Source organism: Mesoplodon densirostris, chromosome X, assembly GCF_025265405.1.
Source record: "Mesoplodon densirostris isolate mMesDen1 chromosome X, mMesDen1 primary haplotype, whole genome shotgun sequence".
Lineage (NCBI taxonomy): Eukaryota > Metazoa > Chordata > Mammalia > Artiodactyla > Ziphiidae > Mesoplodon > Mesoplodon densirostris.
In genome coordinates this window covers 49,397,659-49,419,648 of record NC_082681.1, presented here as the reverse complement: position 1 = coordinate 49,419,648, position 21,990 = coordinate 49,397,659, and the positions used below count along the sequence as shown (strand labels likewise).

General features: G+C 41.8%; 1 protein-coding gene across 1 annotated transcript in view; it reads left to right on the top strand.

The window, feature by feature from the left end:
- Window positions 1-12,034, top strand: part of LOC132481570 (nuclear RNA export factor 2-like) — a 44,318-nt gene extending 32,284 nt beyond the window's left edge. The window contains exons 18-20 of the mRNA XM_060086435.1: window positions 9,211-9,378; window positions 11,794-11,854; window positions 11,990-12,034. Coding sequence (XP_059942418.1) covers window positions 9,211-9,378; window positions 11,794-11,854; window positions 11,990-12,034 — 274 coding nt within the window. The remainder of the gene's footprint in view (window positions 1-9,210; window positions 9,379-11,793; window positions 11,855-11,989) is intronic.
- Window positions 12,035-21,990: the final 9,956 nt, after the last annotated feature.

Sequence of the window (21,990 nt, the reverse complement as noted above, 5' to 3'; positions counted from 1 at the left end):
CACTGCTTAGGTTTTTCAAGTAGTCCCTAAAATATGGCAATGTTTATGGATTTAGGGAGGACCTAGTCCATTGCTATGTGTTAATTTATGTGTTAAATTTCACGTTTTATTAGGGAAAAAAAATTAGCACACGAAAGAAGCACATTAGCACATTAAAAAGGGGTTGGGGCAGGTGAAGCCAGCTTGTGTTCTGAGGAAGATCATCCGGAGGCACCACCATCAACAGGAAGCCCAGGAATGTGGGCAATCTCAGATCTCCAGCTCTCGTGAAGAGAACGGCCTCCTGAAACACGCAGCCGGGAGAACCCTACTGTCACTATCCTACACTCAGGAGGCTGACGCAGCTTTTGAGCACCGTGGGCTCCTAAGGCCATGGTCACGCGGATGCGGCCATCACGTGGCAGGCCCAGACAGTTATGTGGCAGGCCCAGACCTACTGGCCATGTCAGCACCATGAGCCCTTAAACCCTGAGCTCGTGTAGTCTCTCTGGACCTATTGCCACTATGATCATGTGGTAGATCCAGCTTTTCAAGGCGCTAGAGCATGGCAGACTCCTAAACCCTGCCCATCATGTGGATTCATCCTGTCATGTGGCCCTCACGAGCTAGTGGCATGTGGAAGCCTCAGCCCTCCAAGTCACAAAGGTGACCTGCTTCTGAGAGTCATATGGATGCTATGGTCCGTCACATATCCCCCTTGGTCACACATCAGGCTCAGCCATCTCTAATCTCGTGAAGATTGCTGCCTAGCAGAATCTTCAGATCCCTGAGTCAACAGGGATGTGGCCGCTACCATCACATGGCAGGCAAAGCGCCTGCCGTCATGTGAACACCGCACCTACCATTCGGGTGTTGGTCGTGTATATTCTACGGTCATGGGACATGCTGTGGTCTCCTGAGGATCAGTTCTCTTGGTCACAGTTCACGATTGAGGGCTCCTGAATCCTGAGGTCACATGCATCCTTCTACTCTGTGGCCTCCGCCAGCCAAGCCCCTGGAAGTCTGGTAGGGCCCCACAGCAGCGCGTTACGTTACGTAGGTCCCGCAGTCACGTGACGCCATAAGGTCGTGATCTCGGGAGGCGCCGTTATAGCGTGCGGAGAGCCTGCCGAACGGTGGGTAGCTCGGCTTAGCCTTCTGCGGACTCAGACCGAGAGGTGAAGAAGACCTTTAGAATTAAGGTACTTGTCCTGGCTGAGGGGGAACTTGATGAGGCTCTGTCTCTGATGCCATCCTTTCCACCGACTTTCATATTCTGACACGGTAGGCGGTAGTCGGGTAGGAGGGGCGCCCTCCAGTACTAGAGGTTCACTCAGAATCGGCGGGACAGCGGGCGGCAGGCGTTCATGGGCTGCTCTCGGCAGCTAGGCTCGGGAAACTGGGTGGACCCCTCCCTTCCCCCTTCCTTGCCAACCCCCACATTAAAGCCCTACTCTTGCTTATCTCTGTTTCGTATCCGTATTCACTACCTGCCATGTGATGGTGTCCTCTGCGCTCTGCTGACCACGTTTGTTATTAGGAACAGCAGAGAACTCCTAGATGCCACTTCGTATCAATGATTTCAAATCTGATCTGAGTTTCTGTCTCTTAATTTGTTGTGTGGAGAGAGGCAAGGAGAGAGACTTTTTTTAATTTGATATTTTTTTCAGTAAAAGTGTGAAAGTAGCCAGCACGTTAAGGTTCAGAATTTGTTTTCTGTATATGCTTTGCCGACCAGTAGTTTTTCAAAGTGTGTGTGGGGTGGGATGCCATAATCTTTTTCTGCTTGGACTGTCTAAACGGCTTAAATTAGTCCAGCCAGCCACTATTGGCTTCTGATTTTCCTCTTGATTTTCTAACCATTCCATGTTACATTCCTTGAAAGTTCTCCCCTTTCCTTCATGTGGGAAAAAACAGTGAATTTATTTAAGAAAACCATATGAAGTAAAATTATAGATGATACATATCATAAAAATCACGTAGATGGTACTTAATGAGTAAAATGCAGCAAGTAAAATAAGGTGTTCACATTTGTGAGGGATTTAAAGATTGTTTGAGAGACGGTTAAAGGGGTGATATATTTTTTAAATTATATAATAGCCATTTCTTTCCTCTCATTTCAGCACTTTCAGGTTTGTTCTACAACGCACTATGTCTGAGAGACAGCAACAACCAAAATGCTTTTATCCATTGAAGAAATATGGGACATACAAGAATGAAGGTATAAAGGATTTCTATATGTCATATTTTTAAGATCATATGCCACTTGAATCTCAAAGAGAAGGGTAGTGTCTTAGCTTGTTCAGGCTGCTGTAGTAGAACACCATGGACCGGGTAGCTTGTAACTTACAAGAATTTATTTTTCACGGTTCTGGAGTCTGTGAAGTCCAAAATCAAGGCACGAGCAGGTTGAGTGTCTGGTGAGAGTCTGCTTCCTGGTTCCTAAAGGCCTGTCTTCACGCTGTATCCTCACATGGCAGAAAGGGCAAGGGAGCTCTCTGGGTCCTCTTTTATAAAGGCACTAATCCCATACATCACAGCACCTCCCTCATGACCTAATCACCTACCAAAGACTCGACCTGCAAATACTGTCACCTTGGAGCCTAGGTTGGTACATAAACAGTCAGTCTGTAGCAGGTAGTTTCCTCAAGCTATATGGGGATGGAACATTTTCCCACAGTCCACTGGAAGTACTAGTGTTCCTCAGAAAACATTTTGGGAAAGCCTGTTCAAACTAAATCTCTTCTGCCACATTAATACCTTGTACGTTTGTTTACTAAGTAGAATGTATGCTTACTAATAATTATAATCTGTTCTTCTCATTGAGAAACTACTTATTGCTAACTCATTTTATCTTATGTCATTAGTCATTCTCTCTTTTGCTTAATCTTTCCACTTTTTCATTCTTTACATATAACCTCAATTTATGTTTCTGATATCATGATGGCAAGAAATAAGTGCATAAGTGCTAGTCATTAGGAAGTCTGAAAAATAAAATAAAATGCCCCACTCTTGAAAAGATGATACAACTTACCATAACGATGAGTGGATGAAATAGCTCTCCTTTTATAGCAATTTTCCACACTTTTTCAAAACTAGTTTGTTATTATTATTTAATCATTATAGCTGCCATTTTTTGAGTTCCTGTTATACGTCAAGGACTGTGGAAACCTTGTCATACCAGTTTTCTCATTTAATCCTCAGAAAAATCCTGAGAGGATGTTATTTTAATTTACAGATAAGATCCAAGAATCAAGATAGGCTAGATTATGCTGTGGTAATAGACAGTCCCCGTATCTCAGGGGCTTATTCCTCACTTCGACTACATGTCCATGGCAGGTGCATGCCCCTCACAGGATGGTGGACTTTGGGGGTCTGAGCCATTCTTACTGGAATGACTTGGAGACTCAAACTGACAGAGCAGCCATCATCTAGGAAATTGTCTGTCCCTGTGCCTGAGGAGAAGCGGATCCTGCAAGGTCTCAATCCAACAACCATATGTTCTGGCCCAGAAATAGCACATGTCACTCACAACCCATTAGCCAGAACCAGTCACATACACAGCCCTGCCCAAACCAAGGAGGTGAAGAAGTACAGCTCTTCCATGTCCCCGGAACGGGGACAAATGGAAACACATGGCAAACAGCACTACTGCATGATGGAATTGAGGCTCAGAGAGGTAAAATACTCGCTTAAAATCACATACGCAGTAAGGGACTGCGCACATTCTGGATATATGATTTCAAAGTCCGTGTTCTTTCTGTTCCTACTCCTTTCTATATTGTATGCTGTCCTCTTCAGTGAAGTTCATATGTACTTATCATAGAAGTTCCTTTGCTTCAATACTGCAGTTCCGTGTCCCTTAATCATCTGATATTTCAACAATGGATTTAGTTAAACCCCCCTCATCAGTAAGCCACAGGTCTTTTCCAAGTAATGAAATGTACTGGATATTTGGATATCCATGCTATTCGAGGACAGAGATTATAAAAGAAAACGTGATGGTAGATGAAAAGACTGTGGATTTGTCATATACTTGATAAAAATTATCTCATACATTTCCGTATTGGCAAGAAAAAAATAATAAAAATAAGAGCAAAAATTAATGAAATTGATAACAGACATGGAAGAGTTGAATAAAAATGCTAGATGTTAGTGCTTTGAAAGTATAAAAAATAAGGAAACCTTTGGCAATATGAGTCAAGAGAATTAGAAGGCACAGATAAGCCACTTTTGAAGAAGGTGTCTTGCTTGTATTTACAGTAAAGATTTAAAAGGTAATATTATGAAAAAGATATGCTGATAATTTGAAAATTAATACTAAATGGGAAAGTTTTAGAAAAAAGAACATTATATTGGGGAAACAAAATATTCAGCTTATTCTTGACATTGCATGCATGAGAAGGCAAAATTTCTGGTCAATCTTAATTAGTTATAAAAATGCAAAAACTACAAATAAGATAAAGGCAAACTTAATCCAGCAATGGCTAAAACAGATAATACAGCAGGGCAAAGTTGTGTTTATACCAAACTTGCAATGTTGGTTTAACATTAGGAGATTCATAATGTAGTTCAACACATTAATAGTATAAAGGAGCAAGAAAAGGATGATTGTCACAAAGATTCCAGAAAAACATGCATGCAATAAAATTCAACAACCAATCAAGTTTAAACAACAACAAAAATAACTCTTAGCTAATTGGGAATAGAAAGATATTTCTTGAAAATGATAATGTGTGCTTTAAGAAATCTATAACAAACACTGTACGTAATAATGAGACATTAAAAGCATTCCATTCTAAATCAGAAGAGGCAAAGATGATTCATATAATCACTTCTGTTCAACATCTTACTGAGTCTCCTAGGCATTGCAGTAAGCCAAAATACATACATACATTAATTAATACATGTGCAAAAGTGAAAAGGAACAAAACTGTGAGTATAATTGTCTTCATATAAAACTCAAGAGGATCTATGGAAAATTATAATAATAGTGATTAACCAGTTTACTGGATGAAAGACTAATATACACAAAATAATTGCACAAAATAGAAAATAATATTTTCAAAGTGAATATACCATTTACGATAGGAAAAATATTAGTCCTGTGGAATATACCTCAAGTTGGCTCACCTGGCAACTATTCCAACACTCATAAACACTCTTACATGTTTTCTTGTACTGTAGATTACTGGAAAGCTAAAAACAAGAATGGAGACCTACATTAGTATGTGTGTGTTTGTGTGTGTGTGTGTGTGTGTGTGTTTCCTAGACCCCCTTTTGTCTGGGGTCCCAAAGAAGACCTCTGTGTATCAAGCCTATGCACCATAGTGAATCTTGGAGGTAGAACTGAGTAATGTGGGAGCCACAAGCAGGATCAGCTACATATGATAGGAGATATCTCTGCTTTTTATGGGCAGCCACAGCAGAGTGCCTGGAATTCAGTCTCTGTCATACATGTTGGTTAGCTCATAGGCAGCAGGGGTGTTTCAGCTATACCAGTCCCACAGCGTGAGGGGGCTTCCCCTGGCTGTGCAGCATCCAAGCCCACTTTTCTGGCCCTCACAGAATTTTTGTAAGCTGTGTGATATGTTTTATTAAAGATGTCTTATTTTTATAAAATAACCAGAATGAATATCTGGCATAAGGAAGTGGGGACTTTGATTAATAGAGTACTTGACACCAAAATTGTTTGCAAGCAAAGGGCCCTGAAGGCAGTGGGGATCGGGGATATGTTATCCGGTCTAGGTGGATCTGAAGATAGTAAGGACCCAGTTGGTAACAGAGGATGAATCATAGTGTTCCATGGCACACAATGGTGAAAGAGTTGCAGTTGCGAGACTGGACATAAGTTGGGTCCACTCGCCTGCTGCACAGCAAAGCCAATCTACTGACGCTGGGTTGTCGGTGAAGGAAAGTACAGTGTTTGTTTTCTGGGTGCCAAGCAAGGAGAACTGGCTGCTTGTGTTCAGAAGACTCTAACCCCCTGCTGACTTTCAGGGAAGTGCATGACTTTCCTCTGATTGTTTGTTGGTGAGGAAACAGGGTGCTGTTTCAGGGATCTTAATCATCAGCATTCTGGTTCTAACCTGTCTGGGTTCAGTGTGCTGTGGTCAGCATGCAGTCACCATCCTCCACCTGGGAAGGGGATCTTAGTTTCTGCGTAACAGCTCAAAGATATGTATGAAGTTGTTATCCCTTGCAGAGAAACTAGGACTCTGCTTTATCACTGCACTATTGTTTCTTGACTACATTTCTTTCTTTCTTTTTTTTTAACATCATTATTGGAGTATAATTGCTTTACAATGGTGTGTTAGTTTCTGTTTCTAACAAAGTGAATCAGTTATACATATACATATGTCCCCATATCTCTTCCCTCTTGCATCTTACTCCCTCCCACCCTCCCTATCCCACCCCTCTAGGTGGTCACCAGGAACTGAGCTGATCACCCTGTGGTATGCAGATGCTTCCCACTAGCTATCTATTTTCTGTTTGGTAGTGTATACATGTCCATGCCACTCTCTCACTTCATCCCAGCTTACCCTTCCCCGTCCCCGTATCCTCAAGTCCATTGTCTAGTAGGTCGTTGTCTTTATTCCCGTCTTGCCCCTCGGTCCTTCATGACCAATTTTTTTTAGATTCCCTATATATGTGTTAGCATACAGTATTTCTTTTTCTCTTTCTGACTTACTTCATGCTGTATGACAGACTCTAGGTCCATCCACCTCTCTACAAATAGCTCAGTTTTGTTTCTTTGACTGCTTTTCCTTTGTTTCTGCATTTCCTCACTTCCCTAACTAGTAAGTGCTTGAGTCTGTTGTTTGGAACTCAGGCAAGACCTAGGGGGCCTAAGCCTTTTTCTACCGACAAGAAACAAGGAACACAGTGGGGCTTTTGTACCCAGGAGGGCCCTGAAGGGTTCTGTTCAGTGTCAGTCCCCCATTTTCTTAGATACTCCTCAATCCTGAGGGGATCATGAGGGGGACAAGAGAGAGAATAAAGTTTTGGATAGAGAAGTTAATCATAAACTTGGCAAGGGAACTCGGTTTTAGGGGGACTCAGTTTCAAGCGTTACCAGCTGTACCTCTGGTCACTTGAATTGAAATGCCTTTGAAGTCAGTGTGTTGGTGGGCCAGGCAGCTGCTGTTTGGGACCCAGAGGACACTCCTTTCCCCCACAGCACTGAGAAACACATTAGTGTGGAGGGCATCTTCATCTTTGAAGTGTTCTGAAGTGGCTGACTTGTGTAGGCCACAGATGAAATGGGAGATTCTGCCATTGACAGGGTCACCCTCACTTGAGTGGGGATGTTGGGGTTCTGGAGTTGCAGGCCCAGTAGGAGCACTTAATCTCCTGCCTCAAGGTGAGTGCTGTTTACTTAATAAACAGCAAGGATGGAAGGGTAGTGACACTGGTTTGACCTGTAGCAACCTCTGAAGGTGGCTAATTGATCAACAGATCCCTTGGATCTGAAATATCTGAACATACTCCAAAGTTGCATTTGATCAGTGTAAAAATAAATAAAATATAAACAAAGATTTGTAATAAAATATAAGAACATAAAAATAAATAAATCAAGCTCTAGGTCTGGTGACTTGACCTCTCTTGATGGCAAATGGTAGTCCTTTACTCAATTCCCACACTTGACCCAGAACACCATGAATGAGTGGACTACTGAGGAAGGACCCTACGGTGAAGTCGCAAGTTACTGCAGTAAATCTTCTTCCCAGGCTTAGCCAAAGGGACCGTCAGCCATTTACCACAGTTACTGTGCATTTGCTTTAAGGACACTTGCTCTAAGCCAGAGCTCAACAAACTCCCTGGAAAGGGCCAGGTGACAAATATTTGAGGCTTTGTGGGCCATTTTGTCTCTTTCGTAACTACTCAGCTCTGCTGTTGTAGAGCGGAAGCCTCCACAGACAAGTATGGCTGTGTTCCACTAAAACTCTGTGTATGGACCTTGGCGTGTGGATTTCAAATAATTTTCACATGTCAAGAAATATTATTGTTTTAACCATTGAAATATGTAAAAACCATTCTTACCTTGCAGGCCCTAGAGAAACAGGCCCCAGGCCAGGTTTGGCCCATGGGCTGTAGTCTGCCAGTCTCTAATTTAAGCTAATGGAATCACTAGGTCCCTAAAACAACAGAGTGCAAAGCCAGCAAAATGAGGTGGCATCCATTGCTAGGGTCTCTGGCAAGCATAAACCAAAAGCTGATACTTTAATACAGTAGCTTTCAACTGTGGTTGCACACTGCAGTCACGTGGAGAATTTAGAAAATGTGGGTGCATGGGTCTCAACCCAATTCTACTTTAATTATTGTCGATATAGCTTGGAGCTGGTGATATTCTCAAACGCCCCAAGTGGCTCTACTGTGTAAGCAAGGTGGAGAACTACAACCCACACTGTGGGATATTACTCAGAAATAAAAAAGCCAGGAACATAAAAGGATTTCAAAAACATGATGCTGACTTTAAGAAGTCACACACAAAGGTGTGCAGCATGTATGATTCCATTTACAAGAAATTCTACAGCAGGCAAAACGAATATATAGGAACTGTGATCAGATCAAGGTTTATATGGAGCAGGGAGGTGGAAAGATTAACCAGGAACCATTTGGAGTGTGGTATACGCTTTATATCTTTTTTTGGAGTATAATTGCTTCACAATGGTGTGTTAGTTTCTGTTTCTAACAAAGTGAATCATTTATACATATACATCTGTTCCCATATCCCTTCCCTCTTGCGTCTCCCTCCCTCCCACCCTCCCTATCCCACACCTCCAGGCGGTCACAAAGCACCGAGCTGGTCTCCCTGTGCTATGCGGCTGCTTCCCACTAGCGATCTACCTTACGTTTGGTAGTGTATATATGTCCATGCCTCTCTCTTGCTTTGTCACAGCTTACCCTTCCCCCTCCCCATATCCTCAAGTCCATTCTCAAGTAGGTCTGTGTCTTTATTCCTGATTTACCCCTAGGTTCTTCATGACATTTTTTCTTAAATTCCATATATATGTGTTAGCATAGGGTATTTGTCTTTCTCTTTCTGACTTACTTCACTCTGTATGACAGACTCTAGGTCTATCCACCTCATTACAAATAGCTCAATTTCATTTCTTTTTATGGCTATATGGTTTATATCTTGATTGAGGTGGTGGTTAGCTCTAATCCCTGATTGGGGTGTGGGGTTGTCCATCTGTCCAGTTGTCTGAGTGCCCATATTTCCTCCAGGCTATGCACTGTGAATGACGAACTGTTTGTGAGGGACGCCAGCCCCAGTGAGACTCAGAGTGCGTTCTCCATCCCAATGCCTACACCCTCCTCCCTCTCCCAGGAGCAGCAGGAAATGGTGCAGGCTTTCTCCACCCTGTCTGTGATGAAACTCGAGTGGTCTCAGAAGTGAGTGCTTGCTGTGCATGGGAATGAGGTTGGGTTGGAACGGCGGGGGAGTGAATCATGGAAAGTTGAAAGCAATTTGGAAAAATAGCTTTTTGAATATTTTGCTTCCAAAAAATAAAAGTGAGCCCATGAGAAAGTTATCATACTAATATATGTGTAAAGGGTTTTCAAGATAGTATAATGCTCAGTGACATTATCTTGTATATGGAAAATCGAGGAAAAGCCACACACGCACCAACCAACAAAAAAACAAAACACCCTACTAGAACTGATAACCAAGTTAACCACACTTGCAGGATACAAGACCTATATACAAAACTTATTTGTATTTCCGTGTACTTGCAATGAACAACCCAAAAATGAAATTATGAAAGCAAGCCCAGCTACCATGGCATCAAAATAGTACAACGCTTTGAAACAAATGTAACAAAAGAAGTGCAAATGTCATACTCCAGAGTCTGTAAAACGCTGTTGAAAAAAATAAAGAAGACCTAAATAAATGGAAAGACACTCCATTTTCATGGGTTGGAAGGCAATATTATTATGATGGAAGTACTACCCAGAGCAAACTAGATTCAATGAAGTCCCTATCAGAATCCTTCTTTGCAACAGTTGATAGGGTTATCCTAAACTTCATATGGAAGTGCACCAAAACAATCTCAAAAGAGAAGAACAAAGTTAGAAGACTCACACGTCCCAATTTCAAAACTTGCTACAAAGCCACAGTAATAAAGACTACGTGTTACTGGCCTGTGGACAGTGTATGAATCAGTGGACTAGAACTGAGAGTCCACAGATAAACCCTCACATTTATGGTCAACTGATGATCAACCAGACAGAGTGCTGAAAAAATCTGATGGGAAAATAATATTGTTTTCAAAAAATGGTGCTGGGACAAGTGGGTATCCGCATGCAAACCAAAGAATTTTGACCCCTGACTCCCACACCATGTATGAACCTAGCCTGAAAATGGATCAAAGATCTAAAAGTAAGAGCTAAGACTATAAAAATCTGGGAAGGAAACACAGGTGTAAGTCTTCACGAATTAGGCAATCATTTCTTACATATGACACCAAAAGCACAAGCAACCGAAGAAAAAAACTAGATAAATTGTTGACTTCGTCAAAATTAAACCCTCTTGAGCATCAAAGCACAGCATCCAAAAGGTGAAAAGCCCACCAACAGAATGGGAGGAAATATTTGCATGTCACATATCTGGCAAGAATATGTGAAGAACCCTTGTAACTCAACAATAAAAAGGCAAACACCCCAATTTTTTTAAACTGGGGAAAGGCTCTGAATGGACATTTCTCCAAAGAAGACATATAAATGGCCAAGAAGGAAATGAGAAACTTCTCAACATCGTTAGTCATCAAGGAAATGCAAATTAAAACCACAGTGAGTTACCAGGTCACACCCACTAAGATGGCTTTAATTAGTGAAACGAATGATGACAAGTGTTGGTGAGGATGTGGAGACATTGGAATTCTCATGTGTTATGATGGGAATATAAAAGGGAGCAGTGGTTTGGGCAAACATTTTGGCACTTCCCCAAAATGTTAAACACGGAGTTACCATAAGACCCAGTAATCCCACTCCTAAGTATCCTACCAAGAGAAATGAAAACATGTGTACACTCTAAAACTTGTTCAGGAACGTTCATAGCAGCATTATTGATAATAGACGAAAAGTGGAAACAACCTAAATGTCCTGTAGCTGATGAATGGATGAATAAATCTTGGTACATCCATATAGTAGAATATTATTCAGTCATAAAAAAGAATACTGTTCTGATACACGTCATGACATGGATGACCCTTGAAAACAGGATGCTAGGTGAAAGAAGCCAGTCACAAAAAGTCAAATATTGTATGAAATGTCCAGAATCGGCAAATCCACAGGGACCAAAAGCAGATTAGTGGTTGCCAGGGTCTTGGGGGAAGGGGAGGAATAGGGAGTGATCACGAATGGTTAAGGAGCTTCTTTTTGAGGTGATAAAATTACTCTGGAATTAGATAGTTGTGGTGGTTGCACAATCATGTGAATGTATGAAAAAGCACTGATTTGTATACTTTAAAGTGGTGTGTACATTATATCTCAATAAAAGATGGTGGGAGACTTGTACTTTAGAATTTTTCATTTGCTATTTCCTTGAACATCTTTCTTGATCAGTATATATTGAATTCCCTTGTTCTTTTGCCCAGCTCTACTTTTCTGTTTTGAATTCTAGTGGGCATGAATGCTAGTGATACATGGTTTGCTTTTCACTGGGTCTTTCTTCGTCATTACACATAGTGTTCATACTGGTACATGTGTCCCAGCAAGAAAGTGGCATACATTTATTGGTGGCATTGCATGGTCAGCGTGACTGTACTGTGGTACTAATGGAGATCACCTGTTGTTCTCCCACTGCAGGTGCCTTCAGGACAACGAATGGAACTGCACCAGAGCTGGTCATGTCTGCAGTATGCTCAAGGTGAGGTCTGGGAATCAAGTGGGGTAAAGATGAACATTTCTGGGCCTTCAGGGAGGCCAAGAACGTGGAGGCCAGTGTCCTGGGAATGGAACTCGGGGAGCAGGCTCTTCTCACATTCCGACCCCTTCTCTCCAGACCGAGGACAAGTTCCCAGAGGAGGCCTTCAAAGAAATCCCCTAAAAGGAGCCCTTGGATGTCATCCTTGTCTTCATCCACATCATCTTTTGTATCCAGCCTCAGGCCACATTCATGCCTGGGGTTGGAGGCCTGGCTAACCAAGAATCCAAAGTTACATTGTAGGCCAGGTAACATAGCCACCTGAAGGGTCGGCTGTTCTGTGTCTTTTCCCCACTCACGATTGCTGTTTGGTTTCATAATAAAGAGTGCTGTTGCAAGCTGTATGTCGTGTGTCCTCCATTGCTCTTCCCTGCCCCAATCACTAGACAGTAGGTCCAGGACTGAACGTCCCTGCCTTTGGCCCCGAGGACGAGGCACCTTCTAACCCAAACAAGTGGGGGTTTTATACAATTTTTTTCCATTTATAAAACATGAAGATTCTGCACAAAAATGGGATAGCAATGGGATTTAAAGTGCATGCGTCAAAACTCCTTTATGTCCCAGCTAGATGGGTTTACATATATCATGCATCAAGTAGGGAAATTTAAAAATACCTTTAGACAATTGAAAATGGAAACACAGCATACCAAAACTTGTGTGACACAGCAAAAGCAATGATCAGAGGAAAATCTATTGGTCGTTAAGTAAATGCAAATCAAAGCCACAATAGGATGCCACTTCACACCTACTACATTGCCTGTAGCTTTTTTTTAAAAGGAACATAACAAGATGAACTTTGGTGAGGATGTGGAGAAATTGGAACTTCGGTACATTGTTGGTGGGGATAAAAATGGTTTTGCTGCTGTGGAGAACAGTTTGTTGGTTCCTCACAAAATTAAACACAGAAGTACCATATGACCCAGCTACTGCACTCCTAGCTGTATACCCGAAAGAAATGAAAGAGGTGCCAAAACAAATTATTGTACGTGAATGCTCACAGCAGCATTACTCATTATATTCAAAAGGTTGAAACAACCCATCTGTCCATCAAGGGATGAGTGGATAAACAAATTGTAGTATATACACACCTTGGAACATGCATTTTTGCAAAGATTGAAATCCTTGTCATATATGGTCATGGGAGTTGTCCTTCTATTTCGTCAGTGGTCAGATAGTGACTTGACAGAGATTTCCTGAAGGGCCTGGAGCCAAAAAGGAAAGGAAAACAATATTGTCTAGTCCTTGCAGATTGGCTTCTGATCTGTGACACTCCACCAATGCTTAGCCAGGCTGCCTCCAACTCTGACTTAGCCTTCACCTCTGGCTTTTGAGGAGCCCAAAGGTCAGCCACATGTGCAAGCTTGGCTTCCTGTCAGACCTTTGCTGAGCCTGTGTCCTACCCTGTACATATGCATTGCACTCTGGAATCTCTGCGATGCCTTTCAAAACTCTTATTCCCCCAAGAATTTTCCTCATCACCCTCACCCTTCCCAGGCTTTGGGGGTTCTCTGCTGCTTGCCTTTTCTTTACCTTGCCCCAGGCAGCTATGGGTATGATACGTTTTTAGATGCTTTTGAGAGACACAACCGAGAAAGCCACTCCATGCCTGGGAGGGGCCGTGGGAAACAAAACTCATCCTCTGTGCCATACCCTCAGGGGTCCTCCATAGAGGGCAGAAGGCACAATCACAGTTTTGGGGGAGAACAAGGTCCATATTATGACCCCTGCGACCAGCAAGAAGCACCGTGAATGTGGCTGCCAGTCTCATGGGAGATGCAAGAGGGAAGAGATATGGGAACATATGTATATGTATAAGTGACTCACATTGTTATAAAGCAGAAACTAACACACCATTGTAAAGCAAGCAATTATACTCCATTAAAGATATTTAAAAAAAGGAAACAGATTGGGTTTAAGTGGTAGATTGCAAAATGCAAGACAGAATATTCCTGACACCACATGACACAATGTGAAAAAAAAAAAAAAACTCAGGGTATAAAACTATATTAAAGTATGGATCCTCAGAAGAAAATATTAATGAATGTTAATGATTTTGTGGTTCCTCAGAAGAAGATATTAATGAATGCTTCTGGTTTTTTTTTTTTTTTTTTTTTTGTGGTACACGAGCCTCCCACTGTTGTGGCCTCTCCTGTTGCGGAGCACAGGCTCCAGACACACAGGCTCATCGTCCATGGCTCATGGGCCCAGCCGCTCCGCGGCATGTGGGATCTTCCTGGACAGGGGTACGAACCCGTGTCCGCTGCATCGGCAGGCGGAGTCTCAACCACTGCACCACCAGGGAAGTCCTAGGTTTTTATGTGTAATTATAAACATTAAGAAGTCAAGGCAAAGGAACGCGTGAGAGTGTCAACTGTGTTTATAAATGGGTGATTGGAATGCACAATAGTTATTCGTTCAGATCTATGCTTTGCTTGTATAAAAGGATGTTTGTGTCTGGGTCAGCGTCTTCCCAGTTGCTTAGGCTGAAGCACTATACCTGTTGGCTCCTTGCGCAGCATAACAAGGACAATTTATCATTGATAAGCAGATATGAGTATCTCCTCGCTGATTAATAAGCTGCAACACTTTACATGACTCACCCAACATTTCCTGATGCCCGGTTACTTACATGTAAAAATCAAGGGTTAGGGTTAACCACCAGCTTAATCAATATATAGAGCACATACCACACTCCCTAAAGGCTCCCAGTTAATCTCCTCTTCTTCCTCTGGCCCCATGCAAACTTTGATCTGCTTTCCATTTCCATATATTAGCTTTTCCTGCTCTAGAATTTCGTATAGATGGAATCACTCATCCTGTACTCCTTTGTGTCTGGCTTCTTGAACTTAGCATATTTTTTTTTTCTTCAGATCCACCCGTGTTCTTGCCTTTTTATTGCTGGGTAATATACCATTGTATTGATTTGTTTACCTTTCATGTTGTTTTAATGAAGTTTCAGGAGGAAGTGAAAGTCCACCCTTGTGTTCAATCAGCCATCTTCCTGGTCAGTGTTCTCTTCTTACACAATGGATATAATTTCAACCTTTACCACTCCTTTATCTCTCTAGGGAAATTCTCTCTTTTGGTCTTTTCCAGGCTTTTCTCTTTTTCCTTTTCCCTCAGTGCCAATCACTCCATGTGTTGTGTTTGCTCTGTCCCTTCCACGCTTACGCTGGGTTGTGACCGTCTCCTGAAGAGAAGACTTCACTGCCGAGTCAGCCCTGGGCTCCTGGGTGCTTGGCTTTAACCCATACCTGGCTCTGGGCTCGTCAGTGGTTTAGCCTTCCTCCCTAACCCTACCACTGGTGGCCCCTGCCTTACCACTGTGCTTTCTCATTCCCTCCCTCCCTCGCTCCTTCCCTTCCTTCTTTCCTTCCTTGAAGAAGAGCATTCTCCGTTTACTACATGGGAATTCTTATTTCATACTTTCGAACACAGTTATGTATTCATTATGATTGGAATATTCTATGTAATCATTATTGGAATATTATTATTCCAAAACAACAATTATAAGATTTTTAAACTAAATATTGTAAAATATTTGCACTCTCATCATTTAAATTGTTTAGGCAGTTCTCAACCTTGTTTACACACTAGAGTCACTTGGGAAGATTGAAAAAATCACTAGCGCCAGTCTACACCCACAACAATTAAAACAGATTTGGGAGCAGACCCAAGCAATCACATTTTTAAAACTCTTCATGTGATTGCAGTGTGCAACCAAGGTTGAAAACCACTATGTTAAAAGGCATCAGCTTTGGGGTTATGCTTGGCAGAAGACCTTAGGAATGCCTGCCACCTCACTTTGCTGACTTTCCACTCGGTGTTCTTTTTGGGGACCTAGTGATTCCATTAGGTTACACTGGGGATTGGGAAACTATAGTCCATGAGCCTGTTTCTGTATGACCTGCAAGCTAAGAATGTTTTTACATAGTCGAATGGTTAAAATAATCCAAAGAAGAATCATATTTCCTGGCATGTGAAAATTACTTGAAATTCACATGTCCCTGTCCGTATATAAAGTTTTATTGGAAGAGAGCCATGCTGTTTCAGTGGCAGCTTTTGCTCTACAATGCAGATATGAATAGCACCATTGGAAACTGAAAGGCCTGCAAAGCCTCATATATTGGTCATCTGGCCCTTTCCAGGAAAAGTTTTTTGAGCTCTGGCTTAGAGCAAGTGTCCTTAAAGCAAATGCACAGTAACAGCGGTAAGTTGATGACAGTTCCGCTCGCTAAGCCTGGGAAGAAAAGTTACTGTAGTTACTTGCCACTTCACTATATGGTCCTTCCTCAGTAGTCCACTCATTCATCGTGCTCTCGGTCAAGTGTGGGAATTGACTAACCGACTACCATTCGCCATCACGATAGCTCAAGTCACCAGGCCTAGAGCTTGATTTATTTATTTTTATGTTCTTATATTTTATTATAAATCAATACTTATTTATATTTTATTTGTTTTTACACTGATCAAATGCAACTTTGGAGTATGTTCAGATATTTCAAGATCCAAGGGATCTGTTGATCAATTAGCCACCTTCAAAGATTGCTGTAGGTCAAACCAATGTGACTACCCTTCCAGCCTTGCTGCTTATTAAGGTAAACAGCACTCACCTTGAGGCAGGAGGTTAAGTGTTCCTACTGGGCCTGCAACTCCAGGACCACAACATCCCCAGTGAAATGAGGGGATCTCCCATCTCATCGGTGGCCTACACAAGTCAGCCACTTCAGAACACTTCGAAGATGAAGATGCCCTCCGCACTAATGTGTTTCTCAGTGCTGTGGGGAAGGGAGCCTCCTCTGAGTCCCTAACAGCATCTGTTTGGACCACGGACACATTGACTTCAAAGGCATTTCATTCAAGTGACCACAGGCGACAACTCCTGCAACTGTTTCACCATTGTGTGCCATGGGACACCAATATTTCACCCTCTAATGTCAGCTGGATCCTTACTGTCTTCAGATGCACCTAAGCCAAATAACTTTTCTCAGCTTCCCACTTCCTCCAGGGCTCTTGGCTTGAACCAATTTTGGTGTCAAGGACTCTATCAATCAAAGTTCCCACTTGCCTATGCCAGCTATTCATTCTAATAGCTATTTCATAAAAATAAGATGTTGTTAATAAAATATATTACATAGCTGACAAAAACTCTGTGAGGGCCAGAAAAGCCGGCTTGGATGCTATGCAGCCAGGGGAAGTCCACTCACGCTTTGGGACTGCTATAGCTGAAACACCACTGCTGCCTGTGTGCTATCTGACATGTATGCATTCCAGACACTCTGCTGTGACTTCTCCATAAGAACCAGAGACCCCTCCCATCATACACAGCTTACCAAATCACTGAGACATACGTGGCTCCCATGTCATTCAGTTACACCTCCAATTCTCAGGATGCTGCATATGCTTGATACAACAGAAATCTCATTTAGTACCCGATCTGTAAGGGGTTCTGGTTAATGTGTACACACACATACACACACACATGCACACACACACACTGGTTTCATGTTTTTTGCTCTTTGGTCTCTAAAGAACAGGGAAGCATAAGAGTGTTCATGTATGGCAGAAGAGTTGACAGTGGAATCTGATTCATAGTTGATTTTATAGAATGTTATAATTTTTCCCTCTCTCAATGGTATATTCAGAATGAAAATGGAACTTTGTATTTGTTACAATTATTTTGTGCATATTAGTCTTATGCTCAACAAACTTATTAATCTCTATCATTAATTTAATTTCCTTAGCCTCTCTTGAATTTACATGAAGGTAACTATGTTATCTTCACAGCTTTATTTTCCCTTGTACACATTTATTAATTCACATGTGTATAGATGCATATATACATTCTGGCTCACTGTACTGCCTAGGAGATGTAGTGTGATGCTAAAACAAAGTGGTCATGTAAGTCATCTTTGTCTGTCTTCTGATTTTAAAGGGAATGCTTCCAACATTTTGCTCTTAAGTATGATGTTTGATGTAGTTTACACGTTTTTTAATATATGTTGTCATTCTAAAGAAACATCTTTCTATTTATGAATTGCTGAGAATTCCTGTTATTGTCAGTTTTACTGCTGATTGGTTGTTCCAATTTTTGTAGGCCTTTGTTTACTGAATACTTTGTGATAATCCTCCTTTCCTCCTTCCTTTATTTCACTAATGGGCTAAATTAAGGTCACAGATCTCCTAATGTTAAGCCAACGTGGCATGCTTGGGGTTAAACACGACTTTGTCATACTGTTTCCTGTCTGAGCTGTGGCAGGATTTAGCTTGCTATTCATTTATGTATACCTTTTGCATTTGTGTAACTATCTGAGACTGGCTAATAATTTTGCCTTCTCGTGTATGCTTTGTCAAGAATGCTTTTAATAATATTAAAATTTTCTGTTTCTTTAGCATGGAAAATCATGTTTTTCTCTGGGATTAGTCTGTTTTCTGTAAATTTTAAATTTATCAGCATATCTTTTCCATTACACCATTGTATCTTTTGAATCTTTGCTGAAACTGAAAGTGTGACAGCTTTTCTCATTTCAGAGTGCCTTCTCCATGCCTTATCTCTAATTTTCTTGAGCCTTGTTGCCAGATGTATCCTTATTTTCTTATCTCTCTAAACTGTTTGCAGCTAGCATTTTGTTGTTGTTGTTGAACTCTGTCATATCTCCTATCAGTTCCGTTAATTTCTGTTCTTATTTTTATTATTTTTCCTTGACAAGAGTGGAAAGACATGAGATTAATTTTTATACATTAAATGATCCATGAACAGGCTTTTCATCTAACTCCAGGTTTTATTTTCTAATTTTTATGTTTGAATATAATGAACACACATATATCCAATCCATTCATCTGTTTGGAGGAGGCCCAAAGCTTTGCAATGCTGCCACTGCCACGACGTCTCTTCAGTTCCACTGTTGGCACATCAGATGATTGAGGAAGAGGGAACTGGAGCACTGAAGTAATAGGCTCTCTACTCTAAGTACAGCTGACCCTGGAACAACAGGGTTTGACCTGCGTGGGTCTGCTTATATGTGCAGTTTTTTCAACAAATATATAAAACAATACACGTGTAGAACATCGTGTACAAGACAGGTATTGAAGTGGATAGCCTATCCTTACACAGGCAGAAGGTGAGGGATATTTAACAAAAAATTAATGACGTGTTTGTTTTCTTACTCTTTTACAACTTTGCTTTCAAAGAATTACATACCCATTCAGTACGTCTCTCTGTCTCTCTGTCTCTCTCTGTCTCTGTCTCTCTCATAATTGGAGAAACTACGCATCAGCCTATCATCACCACAGGTATGTGCTTTTTTTAGTATAACAATGTTTCCATGCTATATTATGCATATGACTGTGATACTGTATGCCATAAAAGTTTTATAATGATTCATTCATTAGCGTATGGTCTAGGCTACCATGAAGCAATGGTTTCGATCACCTAGACAACCATAAGCAATCATATTGCTGCTTCATCATTATCAATGCACTAATCCCTATACCTCTAAAAAATATGAATTTTTTTTCACAGTATCTTTCTACTTTTGGTGTCTAGCATTAGTATTACATATAACATGTACCATGTTTTGTATCATATAAGACAGTATTGATGTCGGTACTGACGGACAGACGATTCATTTTGTAAGCAGATGATGCAAACTTTCGGTATCAATAAATACAGTACAGTACTGTAAATGTACTTTCTCTTCCTTATGATGTTCTTTATAACATTTTCTTTCCTCTGGCTTACTTTGTTGCAAGAATACACTGTATAACACATATAACACACAAAATATGTGTTAATCCACTGTTTATGTTATCGGGAAGGCTTCCAGTCAAGAGTAGGCTATTAGTAGTTACGTTTTTGGGGGACTCAAAAGTTATCTGCAGAGTTTTGACTGTGCAGGGGGTCGACGTCCCCAACTCCCGCATTGTTCAGGGGTCAAGAATATATATGTATTTCATTTAAGAGAATAGCATACAATGTAGAAAAGAGTATGTAAACAACCTGGACTTTGAAAACATACCTGTCTGGATTCAAATCCTGCTCTGTCCCTTACTGCCCATGTGACTTTACACAAGTACTCAATCTCTCTGCGTTTCAGTTGCATCATGCAGCAGTCAGTGGTCCTGTTTGCCAAGTGTTTCCACTTCTCCCCTGTTCCAGGCCCCTGGCAGAACTGCACTTCTTGCTTTATCCCCTTTGTTTGGGCGGGGCCATAAATGTGACTAGTTCTGGCTAATGGGTTTGAGTGATATGTGAAATAATTCTGGGCCACAACATATGGTTGTTGGTGTGAGACCTCCCTCCAGGCCCAGGGCCCTCTTTCCCTCGGGCACAGCGATCAAAAACTTTCTACATGGTGGCTGCTCTGTCGGGTTCAGTCTCCAGGTCATTCCAGTAGGAAGAGATCAGATCTCTGACATCCACCATCCTGTGATGGACGTGCACCTGCCATGGACATGTAGTCGAAGTGAGGAATAAGCCAGTGAGATTTGGAGATTGTCTATGACCACAGCATAGCTCAGCCTCTCCTGACTCACGTGTCTCATCTGCCAACTGAAATAACACCCTCTCAGGATTTTTTTGAGGGTGAAATGACTTAACTTACATGACGAGGTTATCACAGTGCTTGACACATTATAGGGACTCAAAACATGGCAGCTTTAATTATTACATAATAATAAAATTGTTTTGGAAAAATGTGGGATATTTGTTTAAAATGAGAGGTATTTTGTCTGCTCATCCTGACAGGCAGGTTGTACTTTGCTTTCCAGAGGGGGGCACTATATTTGTTGCTATAGGTAAGACTGCTTAATGATTTGCACTTATGCACTTCTCTTTGCCACCATGCAATCAGACATATGTTTAGAAATTGAAATTACCTCTGAAGACTAAAAAGTGAATAGATTTAAGCAGGAGAAAGTCTGGCTGATGTGATAAGATAAAATGCATTTCAGAGCAATAAGTAAATTCTTAAAGAGAAGAAGAAGAGATTCTAATAATTGTAACCATACATTCTCTTGCTCTTAGTAAGCAAAGGCACAAGGTCTTAAGTGGTAGGAAATTTAGTGTGGACAGGTCTTCACAGAATATTTTCTGGAACACTCGTTCTTAAGATGCTCTGTGCAGAAATGTATCATCCCCGCATAAGTTGGGGAAACTATCCCTCCCTTTGACATTCATATTGCATATTACCATATTATCTAAAAAACATCCTACGGTATGAAAATTCATTTATCTGTAGTCCTGTATGTTCCACACATCTCTGAAGTAGAGTCCAATTTCGCTGTTTTTTTGTGGTCCTAGTGTTTTGCAAAACAAGCTTGGAAATGCTGAAGTGAGAGAAAACTAAAGTGGATTATTTAAGCATCATGTAATATAAATTATCACAAGTGACAATATCCTTGAGCCATGTATCAAGAAGTATTTCTCCCCCATAAATGTAAACACAATTTTCCTATCTGCTCACCTTGACTCATTCAACACCACTTTCATGACGGACCAGGGCCCTGCTGCTGAGAGATGACATCCAAGTCCATGAACCCCAGCCACCCCGTCCACGGCCGCCCCACCCACCCTGGACAGGCGATCCTCCTTCTCCACTTCACTCTCTACCAGAAGCTGCTCCCGTAAGTCCAGGTTCAGGTCGCACACACCCACAGGCTTTCTCTGCCAGCTGTACAACAGTTAGGCCGTAGCCAGAAGCCCCCTCCCGCCCCCACCTCCATCCAACACTGTTTCTCAGGCCCTCAGCTCTTTGCTGGACCTTGGTCTGATGTTGCTTGGACGCCTCTTGAAGCCCAGATCCCTGAGTAAACTTCTAGTGCCGGCGGGGGCACCTCCTACCCGAGTACCACCCACCGTGGCAGGATATTAAAGTTGGTGGAAAGGTTGGGATCTGAGCCAGAATCGCCTCAATGTGCCCCCTCAGCCAGAGTGACCACCACAGGTCTAAAGGTCTTCTGCACCTATGGGTCTGACTCTTCTGGAGGTTAAGCCGAGCTGTAGTTCAAAAGACCCTCTCCACTCTTAAAGGGCAGCCCATCCTGCACGACCATAGGTGATCACATGACGTCGGAGACCA